This window comes from Balaenoptera acutorostrata, chromosome 10 (genome assembly GCF_949987535.1).
Source record: "Balaenoptera acutorostrata chromosome 10, mBalAcu1.1, whole genome shotgun sequence".
In the NCBI taxonomy this organism is placed as follows: domain Eukaryota; kingdom Metazoa; phylum Chordata; class Mammalia; order Artiodactyla; family Balaenopteridae; genus Balaenoptera; species Balaenoptera acutorostrata.
In genome coordinates, this window is record NC_080073.1 from 15734111 (window position 1) to 15749475 (window position 15365).

General features: G+C 37.1%; 1 protein-coding gene across 13 annotated transcripts in view; it reads right to left on the minus strand.

The window, feature by feature from the left end:
* The window catches only part of CHL1 (cell adhesion molecule L1 like), a 207350-nt gene that overhangs the window by 18338 nt on the left and 173647 nt on the right, over positions 1-15365 (minus strand). For all 13 annotated transcript variants that reach the window (XM_007192457.3, XM_057555110.1, XM_057555111.1 and 10 more), the window contains 4 exons: positions 9581-9705; positions 5827-5928; positions 5446-5643; positions 3808-3878 (listed from right to left, as the gene is read on the minus strand). In XM_007192457.3, the coding sequence (XP_007192519.1) occupies positions 3808-3878; positions 5446-5643; positions 5827-5928; positions 9581-9705 (496 nt within the window). The remainder of the gene's footprint in view (positions 1-3807; positions 3879-5445; positions 5644-5826; positions 5929-9580; positions 9706-15365) is intronic.

Here is a 15365-nt window from a genome sequence, read left to right on the forward strand (position 1 = left end):
TGGAATTAAGTTGAAAGTATAGCACTACATCAGCAAAATAATTTCAAGTCTATGCCTATTCCAGGGTGAATACTTAAATTAGCTAGGAGGAAAAAATATCAAAACAAAAACTTTCTGAGATTTTCATAGTCATTGTTTATGTTTTGCTTTCCAAGTTTTGCCCCAAGATATTTTCTACTCTCATATAGATATAAATTCACCAGAGGCTTTAGCATTGTCCGGATAAATCAGGCCACAAGCTTTTAGTTCCATACTACAATCTGCAATTACAATTTCCTTCAGTCCCACCTGACAATAAATGTGTACAAATACTATAATTCAATTTACACATGTTTTGCTTCAAGAAAAATAGTTACATTTGATAAAGCTCTCTGGAAAAATTTAAAACTAACTGTGCCACCATAGGCAACACTTTTAAGAAAAATCTTACCTAAACTGCCAGCCTCCTTGGTGCCTAGGCTCCCAAAGAAACTGCAGGAATACTTTGTATTTGGCTTTCAGACAGTGGACAACAAAACCTCAGCAATTTCTCAAATAGGCCCCCACCAAAGATAACAGACCAGAGGAGCAATACGGAGTCAGGGATGTGAGTGGTGGGGAAGGACCACCAGCCTTCCCTCCGCTCATGAAGCTGCTCGGAAGGAAGAAATCTCTATAAAATAGGTTCTTAACTTGATGGCTAGGCATCTCTAGATGGGGTCCCTGAGTGCCCTTCAAAGGATCTGAAAAGCCGTGAAACTGTTAGCAAAACTTTCTATGTATAATTTTCTAGAGCAAAACTATACTTCTATCGTATTGTCAAAGAGATCTATGGACAAAGCAAGGTTACAATGAGTCATCTAGAAACTGGACAGATTTTCTGTACTGCCTAAATTCATTTTAAAGGTGATGGATTTTCTTATTATACTTGCAGTAGAAATAATAAATCCTACGTCCTTTAGTAGTGAAACAACTTGGCTGTGATCATACAATCAGGTAACTGAAGCAGTTCCTATTTCCCAAACATTAGTGAATTGGGTTTTTTTTGTTTGTTTGTTTTTGGTTTGTTTTTGTTCGTCTGTTTTCTGGAGTCTTTGAGATTAGAAATTTGCTATTTTATAGAAGTTCAAATTTAACATAAATACATTTACACGTAAGAACACAGGGAAAAGTCAAGCAAAACTCATCATGGTATAATTATTTAACCAATCAGGGTGCAGTGGGCTCTTTTTCTCTGTTTTGAGGGATAGGCTATTATCATTTTCTTACACTTAAAACATGTGGGTGAGTCATGACCTACTTAATACAAGAGAAGTGAATCTTAGAAGATAATGCTAACTAAAAAGATTAGTTCTATCAGTAAGTTCAAATTTAATACATTACATTAAAAAAATTTTTCTATCAATATTAAATGTGACACATTTTAAAGATAATTCATATATAATAGAACATGAGCTAAATAAAATAAACTGAAATTCATTTTTGACTGTAATATAAGGTTCACCCATTCAATGAGTAAATGCATATTCATTAACAAGCTACATACAAAAGTCTGTATATTATTTTCCTCCATTGAATTTTTCAAAATGGTATTGTTTTATTTCTCATGTATTTGCTTATTGTCTGTCTCTCCAACTAGATTATACATTCCAGGAGAACAAAGACTTTTTTTTAATTGCCATAAATAAACCAAGGACCTCATAATACATTACTTTTATTCATATTTAATGTTAAAAAGAAAACAAAACAAACAAAAATTAGGGACAACTAGTCTGTTCCTATTTAACCCTTTTGTGAAAGATTTTTTTTTTTTTTTAAACAAATTGCTTCTCTCTGGTCATTATCTTGTAGACAGGAATTATTTTGTGAGTCAGTCTTTGGATGGGATCTGGTAATACGTTCACAGTGTGTGCTTGTCAACTTGGGGAATTATCTGGCATTTAACTCCTTTTTACAGGATAATCGATGCAAAACAGTAACTGATGAGTAAATGTACTTAAACTTCACTGGTTGTGCTTATAGTTGTTAGACCTCTGACATTTCAAAATGATATGAAACACAATGGAGTGTATTATGAATGTAATTGTCAACATAGTTCCAAATCTCTCTGAGTACTTTCTTCCTCTGGTCAATTAATCACTAAATTACATGTCATTTACTCTTCAAAGACAAATTGTAAACACTTTCATGGTATAATCCCATTCTTCCAAGAAGAGAGCATTAGTAATCAGTCTTATATATCTTTGGTGGGGGGGGGGCGTGGGGGGGAGAGAGTGATTTATGAATAAGATGATCAGTAAGAAGGACTGCAGATTCCTGCCCTCTTTTCATTACTGACTCAGGGCATGGCATCTGGATAAGGTCACTAAACAGATAGTCCCAGCTTCTCTGGACAGAATGTAATGCTGATACCATGGAGCTACTGTAGCCCTCCCAGAGGAGTGGTGAGGATTACGGAGCTAATGTTAGTGGAAAATGGTATACTTCTCTGAGGATCTGACCTGGTAATTATACACTATTAACTGTCATCTAATCAATCAGTTATATCATCTCTCTTACAGAAATTTCCATGGAATTTAAAAGAAGATAAGATACTCTAAAAGAATACTAATATAATTTCAAATTCTAAATTAAATAATCATCAGGACAATGTGGCAGCAGCTATTTATGGCCACATATTCAAGAAAATAATAATATTCTTGAATATATTTAGTTTCTGTATATTACCAATTTTTTTTTCAAATTTGTAAAACTTAATTTCACTGAAATGGGAATAAAGGGTTAGTTTTGACATAAAATTATTGACTACATATTTTGCAGGTATGGGCAATGTTATCATATAAGACCAATATATGATGAAGAAAAAAGGAAATCAAACTTTGTACATTCTAAAATTCTTCAGAAAATCACATCTGAAATGAGGTGTGGAAATAAACTAATATTTTCCAGCATACATTCAAAAATGTTTGTAAAATTCAATGAACTCAATGTCACAAAACTATTGTTAATCAAAATCTTTGGATGGCAATCTACTTTCAAGTAAGTTAAAATACTTGTTCATCAAACATGTCAAAGTAATAGAAGGGGAAAACAGCTTTCCACTGTTACAGAAGAAATTTAGAAATGACATTCAAAAAAATTAAAGTCATCTGAGCAAATATAAGATGTTATGCCAAATTCAAGGAGGAAAGTCTATTTTAGTAACTTTTAACAGAGATGTATATAAAGAGAAAATGAGTAGGGTTTGAAATCCAAAGATATTCATGTCAAAATCTTAGCTCTGTTGATTTCTAGTTGTGTGGTGATGGGCCAGTCTGTCTATCAGCCTGGACCTCCGTTTCTGTATCTAGAACACAGTGTTATGATGCTCTCTTGACAACATTGTTCTCAGAATGTGAAATGAGTATGCAAAATACCTAACAGTGCTCAGTAAGTGGTGACTATTCCTTGCGAGTCATCTTTTTGATACGAATAATCTTTATTAGTCCATGTACCAAAATTTACTGAAAGACTTTCAGTATTTTTTTGAATGGGAGAGGATTTAGAATATTGGTAATAAAAATATTAGGAATTGTAAACTTTGGGGGATGGATTATAACGAAATCAACCTGTGTAACCTTTCTTAAATTATCTACCACCGTTAAACTCTATTTCACAACATTCTAATCATGATGATCTTTAAAATATACAAATAAAATATATTTATAAAATATACAAAGCTTAGCCCTTTGTTCTTAAAAGATATTATTCTATCATTATACTTAGCATGTGGACCTAAAAAAAGGAAAAACACACAAAGGTAATAAATAACACATAAAGAATCCTCACCTCCCATTTGATAATCATTTCCTTGGGTTGAGAAGCTTGAACCCTTATGTTTTGTGGATTCTTGTCTGGAGCTGAAAAATTACAAGTATTAAAATTACTTTTTCCCACTGTGTGGTCCATAGATAAATCATCATATCATCCCTCCTCCCACAAAAAACAGATTTTTAAAAACTTTGATTATATTTGTTTATTTCTATCTGGCCCAGTTTGAAAAAAGATTTACGGCAGTTTTTTTTTTCCCCCAGCTGTACTGAGATACAATTGACATATAACATTGTGTAAGTTAACATTATGTTAAGGTGTACAACATAATGATTTTAGAATGTATATATATCACATATATATAATATTTATATGTGTATATTGTGGAATGATCACCATAATAATGTTAGTTAACACATATATCACCTCACATAAGGCAGCTTTTAAATATATATTTTACTTCAGGGAGTAAAATCGTGTTCATGGAGTGATATAATTATTATTCAATGGAGAGTGGAAGGTTTTCTTTACCTGTCTTCATTTTAACCCTGCTTTTTAAATTTTAAACCTGCTTTTAAAAATCTAAACCCACTATTTAAATATACATTTTAAGTTTTAAATCTGCTTTACCTTTTCTATTAGAATTATTGTTAGAAATTTTGTTGTGAACCCTCTAAGTGAATAAATAAATAAATAAAATGAACCCTCTAAGTGAATAAAATTAAAGATCATGTATTAATATCAACAGCCAAGTTTTAGGGGCATCAAATAGGAAACAGCAGTTAATGTGCCCATGAAATATATTCAGATGGATTCATTTTATAAACAAGGGCTAAATATGGAGTTTAGTGCCAAGATTAATTTATACTAAAATCATACAAGTATCTGATTCAGTTATTATCTCCCCTTGCTTTTTCTCAATCCTAAAAGAGAATTCTATCCTAGCATATTTATTTCAGCCAGAGGAAAAAAAACCAGGCTATGACCACATTGATAACCATCCCAATTCAGTAATACAAATTTCAGCACTGTCATTATTTTATTGGTTTATAACATTATATAGTCTCATTTGTACAATATTATAGTTTGAATTCTGTATACACTACTACAGCATGCTCATTCTTGAGAATTTTTTTCAAAAGCATCTTGGGAATTTAGATAGGTATTAGATATCTGTTTAGCTATTGAGATAAAAAAATACACTAAATGGATAAAATTAATGACATTAGATGCAATGAAAATTTAACAAGCTGCCTATAACATGTCAAATGTTTTATTTCAGAAAGTTGAAATGAGGAGAAAAATAAACAGAGAAAGTTGACTTTCTCCCTATATACTGAACTTCAATTTAGAACTTACTTTATGGTACCTGATTTTAACACGATACTTAGCTATCAGAAATTACTCAGAGTAGTGCTTGTTCATGTATCTCCTTGTAATATCCTGCTATCTATCAAACATTTACACACGACTTTTGAGACTGATGTACTTTAAATAGTTTGCGTGCTGTTAAGTTTACAGAGCTATTCAAGCTCTCTACTGGGAGAAATCTAAAATCCTACACCAGGTTATCAATCCTTTTCTTTTTCCTCCCTAGATGTTCAAAGATGCAACAGACTAAAACTTGTTAGGAACTTGAGGTGTGAACTTACATACCTGCTGGGGGTGTTTCATGATGGTCTGATGGCTGGCTAGGCTGGCTTCTCCCTACTTCATTCACGGCTATGACCCTGAACTGGTATCTCACATACGGAGCCAAAGATAACATGACTGTTGTTTCCTCTCCTTGGACTCTAGTCAATTCTTCCCACCTTCCAGGTTCCTCTCTGTTTCCTTCAAATTCTATAATATACTCTGGCAGTAGGAACATAGAAAAACACATTAGAATGGATTGAGAATGTTTAAGTTATACTAAGATTTATATACAACATTAAACATTTTAAAGGATGTTCTAAGGATAATCCACCCTTGGTGGTATTAATGGCTTCAATATTAATTTTAACTCTGGAAACTACAGTTATCCCAAGTCTTCCCTACCGCTAATATTGCTGTTGTGATCATCTCCAGCCTCCCATGTCAGCCGAACACTTCTGTTCTGTCTTTCAGACAAGTGAAGGTTTTCTGGTGGATCCGGAACATCTGATTAATAATGAAAAATAATGGTGAGGAGAAGGCAGATCATTGCCTTTGTCGATCCCACTTCCTCACTCAGGCACATTGCAAGCCCCCTTCCCCTCGGGGCCCCTGTCTCCACTCTGAATGCCAAATCTCACCAATCCTTCTGGTTCTATTTCAAATGGATAGGGAGGGTGGGAGGGAGATGCAAGAGGGAGGAGATATGGGGATATATGTATATGTATAGCTGATTCGCTTTGTTATAAAGTAGAAACTAACACACCATTGTAAAGCAATTATACTCCAATAAAGATGTTAAAAAAAAAACCCCAAAAAACAAATGCAGCTTCCTTCACATCTGTACATTCCTTCCCTACTGTATTACCTCACTCTATGGTGATTCCCAGTTCTCAAGGGGCCATCTTTGCCCACCGGCATCAGAATATTTTTTAGGAGTAGTTATTAACGATGAAGATTTCTGGGCCCTATTTCTCTGGCTTACTGAAAGAGCTGGGCCCAGGAGTCTGCATTTGTAAACAAATGTCCTGGTAGATATCATGAACAATGAATTTTGAGAAACATGAACTTGATCAAGGAGACCAGTATCTTCCAGCTCATATGCTTATTTATATGCCTGGTTCATCTCCTGTATGTGTCTAAACGGATCTTCCAGAGTAGGAACCATATTTTATTAATTTTTGCACCACCCACAGTGCCTTGCACATAAATGTTTTGTGACTAAATAATTAAGTGAAAAATATATTATCACTTCAACCATGCATCTAATTATCATATTAGAGCAATAAATTTAGGCCCTATGACTACAGGAAAATAAGGGAACATGAACTCAGGCTTTCTTTTCTACATGGTTTGAATTTTTATTTTAATTTGTAACAGTGAGTTATCAGTATATTATAGCAACTTTTATACTCTGTTGTCCTGGAGTTCTAAAGACGAATAGGAAGAGCGTTTATACTGGAAGAGGAAGATATGGCACTGAATGTTGTGACAGAGACTAGAAAATTGAGTAGGCGATGACAAATTTTAAGTGTTAAACTACATGGAAACTTCTGGTACTTTAAAAATAAAAGGAACAGTTAAAAAAAAATCTGATCCCTCATGATCCTGACTTCCAAACTTTGGTTTCAATTCTCCCATGTATTCAAGGACATTTATCTTTTCTCAGAGACAATGGAAGTAATATCTAATGGGGCCTTCTTATGGGCTCTTTCTTCTCCAAGTGGGAAGCAACATCCATGGCTCCTGCTGAGTATTTGACAATTGTTGGAAATTTATACTGACAAAAAAATTGTTTTCAATTCAGAAGAGAATGTGTTTATTTTAAAAATGTGGTCAGTGGCTGCGTCCACACTGTAGAGCCTTAAATAAGAGCTTATTTCCTCAACAGGCTTGAGGATCTCTGAGCTCAGAGAACTTAGGCTCCTCTCTTCAGCACTGACTAAGGCCACTCATTTCTGATGTTTTCTGAACCAGCCAACGCAGCCTGTTGTGTCTGACATTAAAATCTGCTCTTTCCGAGAACCACATGGAGCTACGATTGATGGACTGCAGTTGAGACCTAAACGAATGATGCTCTTAAAGGACGTTTCTGGCAAGGCTTCTGAAAGTAACTTCTGTTTAAAATGGGCCAAGCATAGACTTTAAAACACTGTTTTCCAGGAAAGAGAGTCTTTTAGAAATTATACATGGATTTGTCATTTGTTACTGTCAGTTATGGGGCTATGCTTCTTAAAATCAGAGGCTGGCCTGAAAATTAGAATGCAAATGCCAAGAAGTGGTTAAGAAAATGCAGCCTATCTCCTAGATTATTTTTTATTATTTTCTTTTCATCCTAAAAACATTTGGTAATTACCTCATAAGTAAATAGTACATGTAATCCTAGCCACTATTTATTTAAAATGATCAAAATTTAACGGTTCTAGAAGATGGCAGCCTCATTACAAGACAGATGTATTAAATTTCGCAAGAAAATTTAGATGGCATGTACCAAGTGGTAGGGACCCCAGTCTCCTTGCCATTGCTCAAAGTACTCGGGGGCAAAGGCCATGGATCCTACCTAACATTTACACTTATAATTGTCGTGCCTGGGATAAACTCCAGTTTACCTTAGGCTCAACTCTTTTGTCTGGAGAATTACTACTGGAATGATTACTAAGGACTGAACCTTTCTGCCCCTGAGGTAGCTGAAACATATCACCTAAAGGTTTCATTCTTTTGAAACAAGTCCATACCATCTACCACCTGGGAACTACATTTTTTGTTGTTGTTGTTGAAAACCCAACATGGTGGCCATTTGCTTCGCTTGAAAGATGGTGGTCATTTATCTCAATTAAAATATAGTGGCCATTTGCTTCACTAGGAGAGAACCTGCCTATTTACTCATTTTTCACCAGCCTACCTCAAAAGAGACTGAATTCTTTCCTCTCAGTCTGTACCCATGGTAGGCAACCTACCTGTGAATCCCAGCAACCAAAGCGCTAAAGATACAAATACCTGTTAATAATCAGGATTAATCTAGACATATGGTAAAGGTGTTTAGGCCAAATCAAACCTCTTCTAAGGACTATCAGGAAACTCAAGGAAAACTAAATGGTGCCCACTGAAACAGAATTATGAGAGAAAACTGTAAAAATGTCTTTATCAGTAAGGGTCCCAGCAGAGAGTAAACAGTTCACACAAGTTAGGGTACTTCAAAGAGATTCTAATCAAGACTCTTTCAAAAGATGTGAGCGGGATATCCAGGGTGGGGGGTGAGGGGTGGGGAGGGCAGTTACTGGAATCCCATCAGAGGGAGCTGTGTGGACAAAGCCTCTGAGAGAATCAGTGGCTTTGGCAGAGGGACACACACAGCCAGCCTGCAGGGAGGGATTATCCAGAAAAAAACCACTCTCCCCCCACTGCCTCTGCTGCCAGGGCTCCCCGACGGCTGAACCGAATGAAAGCTTGAGGGTAAGTGGTTTGTTGGTGTCCACACAGGTCAGGTTTCCAGATTCAGAGAGCTGGTGGACGGTGAATCTGGAAGGGAAACTAGGAGAGCTATCCAACAGACGGTCTAAGAGCTATCAACATGGGTAACTGCAGGGGTAATTGCACTGATTACACCAGTGAGGTGTGCACATTGTTTTCTAATTAGTATTATTATTTTAAAAAATCAGAGGCCTTTCTTTGCAGAAGAACCCTTGAAGTCCCTCCCTCCCCCCCTTCCTGGGACCCTGGGAGCTGAGCTCGGTCTAGGCCACTGGTTTAGGGCAGGACCACTGTTTAATCACCACTGGGCCCCTACCCTGACCCTCCATGCTAACCCATCTCCATTCCTCAGCCACATTTCTCTGTGCACTAGGAAAGTGTAAGCTCAAGGGTCCTGGGAACTCAAGCATGCTTCAGTTTTCTTTCTGCTTATAGCATCACCTGCCTCCCACTGCTTCTGGCAACATTACCCAAGTAGAAAAAAGAAATTAAGCAGCAATTAACTTCTTTAGAACCAGAAGAGGCGAAAGCATTCGAAAGTAGGGTCACTCTTTAATAGAAAATTTCAAACTAACAATAAATTGCACGGGCTTAAATAATCATTGGTTTAATTGCCTAAGAACAGTGGAATTTAATCAGTAATGGAGAAGAAATGAACAAAGATTTCTTTATTCGTTAGTGCACTTACCAAGGACAGTTACTTGAGTCATAGCAGCAGTGCTATCTAGAGCAGTGTGAGCTGAACACGAGTATACACCTTGGTCTTCTACGGTGACATTAGATACAGTCAAATTAGCTCCATCAATAATTATCCTACCAGGAAAAAAGTGAGTCTATCATGAGGATGAAACAAACAGAAACAATAGAAATGTAATCCTTTCAAAACTAAATATTCCCCATAGAAAGCAATTTAAGGAAGAATTTAAAAAAAACTTGTCCCATAATGCAAATTTTATTAGAGAATGCCATACTTGAAAACTGGAAAGTATTATTCAAGCACACACAAATGTCTACAAGCCATGAAAGGGATCAGGTTGGTTGGTTGGTTGGTTGGTTTTTAAATTACCAAATCCAACCATCTGTGATTCATGGGTCAGTGACGGAACCATCTTGCCTGGTGTGTCTGAAGCGTGTACCATACCTCACAATAGCTAAGATAAATTTGAATAATTCTTAAGGTATGTTTAGGGAACCACCTACATAGGATCAACTTGGGTGCTTCTTACAAAGGCAGATTCCTGAATCACACCCCAGTTCTACAGAACCAGAATATCTGAGATGAGGTCTGGCAATCTCTATTTTTGACAACTTTCTCTTTTCTCCATCCTTCCACCTCCCACACAGAATGCACTTTAAGATGTGATAAAAAGTGAACTCTGTGACTTATCTGAACAGTAGATGGCAGACTAGTACTTCTTTTTGCAAAACATTTGGTGCTGGCTTTTTTATTATTTGTTCTCTTTTTGCCAATTTGTAATTGAGTTTACTATATGAATTTTTAAAATATGAATTATACCTTTTACCCTATGCCTGTGTATTGTTAGCATAACTATTCAAGTATTTTTTTAAAAAATAAAGTTCCATTAAATCTGAGATATATTCACAGCAGTGTGCTATTTAGTTGAAATAAACAATGTCTTCCTTGTGGGGAGGGAGAGAAAATCTTAAATAATTTAGTTTCTTAACATAAAACTCATATAGGCTGCTGAAAAGTTCGAGTTATAGAAAACCAATTAAAACTGCAGTAAAGTCAAACATGGTTCCGCCCTTTGATTATAGACAAAGTCGGCCCCTTACCCCTCCACCAATCACTGAATGATTTGCTAATCAATACTACCTGGTATTGCTAGTCAAGAATCTCACTATAATTCTAATGATAAAGCTTTGACATAGTTTCTCAGTTCATGTTAGTTATGTGTCCATTTGGTACAAATATCGAAATATTACATACACTGACAATTTTGCAAAGTTTACCTTCTTAGATGAAGAAATACAATTTAATAACCTCTTCAAGAGGGCTGTTTGTGCCCTGCACATCCACGAGGGCCCAGGGGAGCTGAAGTCTAGCCTACAATCTTCTTGCCAAGATTTGTACCCTGCTGTGGGGCTGCTTCACGCCAGAAAGAAAGGGCAACTTAGGGGCAACTTTTCTGTAACGCACTGTCTTTTAAAACTCACAAATGCACCTCGTTTTAATCAAGGTAGAATGACCCCCTGGTCCTTGAAATCTGGTAGCTATGATGTACTCAGGGAGGTTATTAAAAATTTCCTTTGTTAGGCTCAGTCCAGTTTCCAAATCAGAACTTTTGGGAATAGGACAAGGGCCACTGCATTTGAACATGATACCTAGGTAATTCTGGCTCACATCAAAATCTGACAATTATTTGTGTTAGCAAGGATACACTCTGCTATGCTGAAGTAACAAACAGCTCCAAATTCTCAGTGCCTAAGACCACAACTCTTTATTTCTGTCTTACACTATGTTTCCATCATAGGTCAACTGTATTCTGCTTGAAGAAATCCTTGTTAAGCACATTATACATTTTAAAAATGGTTTCTACTCTACATAGAACCTGTTCTCTGGTTTCATCTTCATCTCTGTTCCTCTCAGTCTTTTCCCCTGTTTTTACCTGCTTAACTACCTCCCATGAGAAACTTGCCATCATTCTACAACCTCTCACCTCCTTCATCTGAAATATCCAGATCCCTAGTCCCCGAACCATGTTAACCTCCAGTGTTTTCTTGCTCCATTCCGTCTTGTAACAAATTTCACTCCAGGCAATATTAAAAATCTTGCTTTCTTTGGAGACCTGTGTTTGAGGCTCAGTTCCACCAACTATGACTTGTATAATCTTGCACAAAACTTGGAGCCTAATTCACCTTATTTAAGAAATGGGGATAACAATATTTTCTTTCTTTTCAGGAGAAGTAAATGAGGGAAAACACATAAAATGATTTGTGTATAGAGCCTGGCTTACTATGTCCTCAAAGAGTGTTACTAATAATAGTAATCAAATTGATTTAATTCATTGTTGGCTTGTAACTAATCACATTTCTTAATGCCCCCAACTCCCATTCCTCCTGCCTTTCTGCTTGAACAAATTACCTTAGTTCCTCTTTTCTTAGGAAGAGGCCCTTCTATCCTTATAATCTCTGCCTAATCTAATGCCTTATAACCTCTGCATCCTTCTCCCCTAGCCCTGAGTTCTACCCCATTCATCTCCTGCCATTTCTGAGGGGAAAAAGAAGTCCTTCCTTGATGCCAAGATAAAGCCCTCCCACTTGTGCTTTTGACACCTTTTCCCTCTCATCCACCTATTCACGGACACATGGACACATCCCATATCCCTCTGCCATCCCTCTCCTTCAGGACTGGGTCGTTCACTCTGTCTATGGTCATGAACAGTCCCCATTACATTTGTCAAGGACAGTCTAAATTTTAAAAGTGGTTTGATAGCATATCCATACTCCATTTCATTTCTCATAACAATACTGTATTGTCTAGAGCCACCTGCAGGTTAGAAATCCACAGAAAATTCCTTGAGGTCATTTCAGCCTTCCTAATAGGTTTACTGTGAGGATAATAGAGGGAAAGCATGTATGGGAGGCACTAACATAACATGAGGCACCCAGCAGGTATAATGGTCCAGGGTAGCAGTTTCCAATGCTTCTCATACCCCTGTACATAACAGATGACAAAAGGGGAGACAAGAGGTATTTTACTTCTCATTTTCCTCTATGTGCCTTTGGATTAGAAATTTAACCACTTTCTAGGTAAAAGCTTCTGGTTCCCAGCCTAGTGATAAGGAGAAGGTGTCCCAGCAGAAGGTGAGAAATGGGAGCTTACTAATGGTTCTACAGAAATTTAGCAGATACCTGTGATCTCAAGTCCCTGCTACAATTCCATGCCTGCTCCTGGCTCCAGTCAAGACCAGCCTGCAACAGTCACTCCCAGCCCTTCCCACCCCAAATATCACTTCTGTGTTAAGAAAAACTAGAAGAATGTCTGCATTACTTAGGTGACTCAGAGAGCCAGAGGCTCAATTGAGTGTCAGCCCCAGCATCCTGCAGAAGCTATAAAACTGAGTCACACAAAGAGGCTGGTTGGAGAGTCTGGATTCAGGGCCTAAATATGCAGGTCACATTACCAACAAGGCATGAGTCTGATTCCCTTCTTGACTATAACCCAGAGGTTATATGGAAGACCCCAAATAACTACATAGTTGACAAAAGAGGGAGAATTTGGGGGGGATCTGAGCAGTTGACAAATCAACTCACACCTAACCAAAGGCTGAAGATCTCTGTTGCAATGTGTAGCCTGTTAGGTATCAACAATTATCCTCCTTCTCTGTCACTGACAACTGGTTGCAGTACATATGCTGCCTTTCCACAAACATAAAATACAGAGGAGGGATGAGATGGAATATATTAAGTACCCAGCCTGAGACCAATCAATGCCTTTATATAGAAGTGGCACACACACCCACAAATACCAAAAAAGACCAAGCAGGTAACAGAAATGAGACAAGACTACCAGAGAAATGAGGAGAATGAGTCATCACAGCTAAATTGGACTGAGTACTGAGTATATTCTAAGTGCTTGGCATTGACTCATAATAACCCTATGATGAAGTTACCTTAAACAATTTTTTTGAACTAAACTATGTTATAGAATATAAAACTAAGGCACAGAAAAGTTAGGCAGCTTGTCTAAGGTCACAGACCCAATAAGTGACAAAGCTGGGATTCAATCCCAAGCCCCTGGGTTCCAGAGCCCATGCTCTTAATGATGACACTGTCACCATCTCGCCTAAGGAATGCAAGTCCTGTCTGAAGACCTTCAGATTTAGTTTTTCAGAACGATGAACAACAAAATAAGATGGCGGGTGAGATTTGGATCAAGGATGGTCAAGTTTTAACCCCTAACTCAGCAACAATGCAAAAGGAAGGGGAATGTCCTCTGCTCCCAAAAGACAGCACATGCATTCATTAAATATTGACTGTTTTCTCTTCCTTTGATACACTTAACAGTGTTTAAATATAGTACTAGTCAGCGTCTAGTCACACTTACTCTACATTCTCTCTTCTACACTTTTACATATTCTTTACAAAGAAGCTGGAAGGCTCAAAAATATACTTGTCAATACTTACCAATGGGAAGGATCTGAGATATGATTTAGCTTCCACGCATGAGATAAATTCCTATGAGATTGGGAGGTAGAAGAGAAATGGGCACCATCTCCTCTGGGGCCTTGTGAGCAGACAGTGACTCTGGCAGATATAAGAGCTGGCAGTGCTGGACCCACCAGGAAAACCAGTGGGGTGAGGGGGGCAGTGAAGACAGCAGCAATTTCCAGACATGTGAATTGCAGCTGCAGTGCCACATCACCGAGAACCCAAAAGCTTAGTAAGCAGCACCCATAGACCTATCTCCTCCACTCTTTCCAATGGTTTTGTGAGCAACCAAGCCCATGCAATAAATATTCCTCAAATAACAGGAGCGGTTTCTGTTGCCTGCACTCACAGGATGGTACACGTTACATGAAAAATCGGTAGCAAAAATGAGAGAAATGTGTGGAAGTAAAGTGAAACAAGTACACTGTTTGACCTTTTAAATACTGCCTTAAAGACTAAAATGTAATAAGCAGTTTTTATATTTTAATTCAGTGTGTATACTTTTACAACTATTTTTCTTTCAAATGCAAGGTTTAATCCCAAGCAAATATTATGAGATATTATAATAGTTTACCATAAATGGGTGTTGTGTTTTGTTAAATTCTTTTTCTGCATCTATTGAGATTATCATATGGTTTTTATCCTTCAATTTGTTAATATGGTGTATCACATTGATGTTTTGTGTATATTGAAGAATCCTTGCATTCCTGGGATAAACCCCACCTGATCATGGTGTATGATCCTTTTAATGTGTTGTTGGATTCTGTTTGCTAGTATTTTGTTGAGGATTTTTGCATCTATGTTCATCAGTGATATTGGCCTGTAATTTTCTTTAAAGACATACCAATTGCCGACAAACACATGAAAGGATGCTCAACATCACTAATCATTAGAGAAATGCAAATCAAAAACACAATGAGGTATCACCTCACATCGGTCAGAATGGCCATCATCAAAAAATCTACAAACAATAAATGCTGGAGAGGGTGTGGAGAAAAGGGAACCCTCTTGCACTGTTGGTGGGAATGTAAATTGATACACCACTATGGAGAACAGTATGGAGGTTCCTTAAAAAACTAAAAATAGAACTACCATATGACCCAGCAATCCCACTACTGGGCATATACCCTGAGAAAACCATAATTCAAAAAGAGACATGTACCACAATGTTCACTGCAGCACTATATACAATAGCCAGGACATGGAAGCAACCTAGTGTCCATTGACAGATGAATGGATAAAGAAGATGTGGCACATATATACAATGGAATATTACTCAGCCATAAAAAGGAACGAAA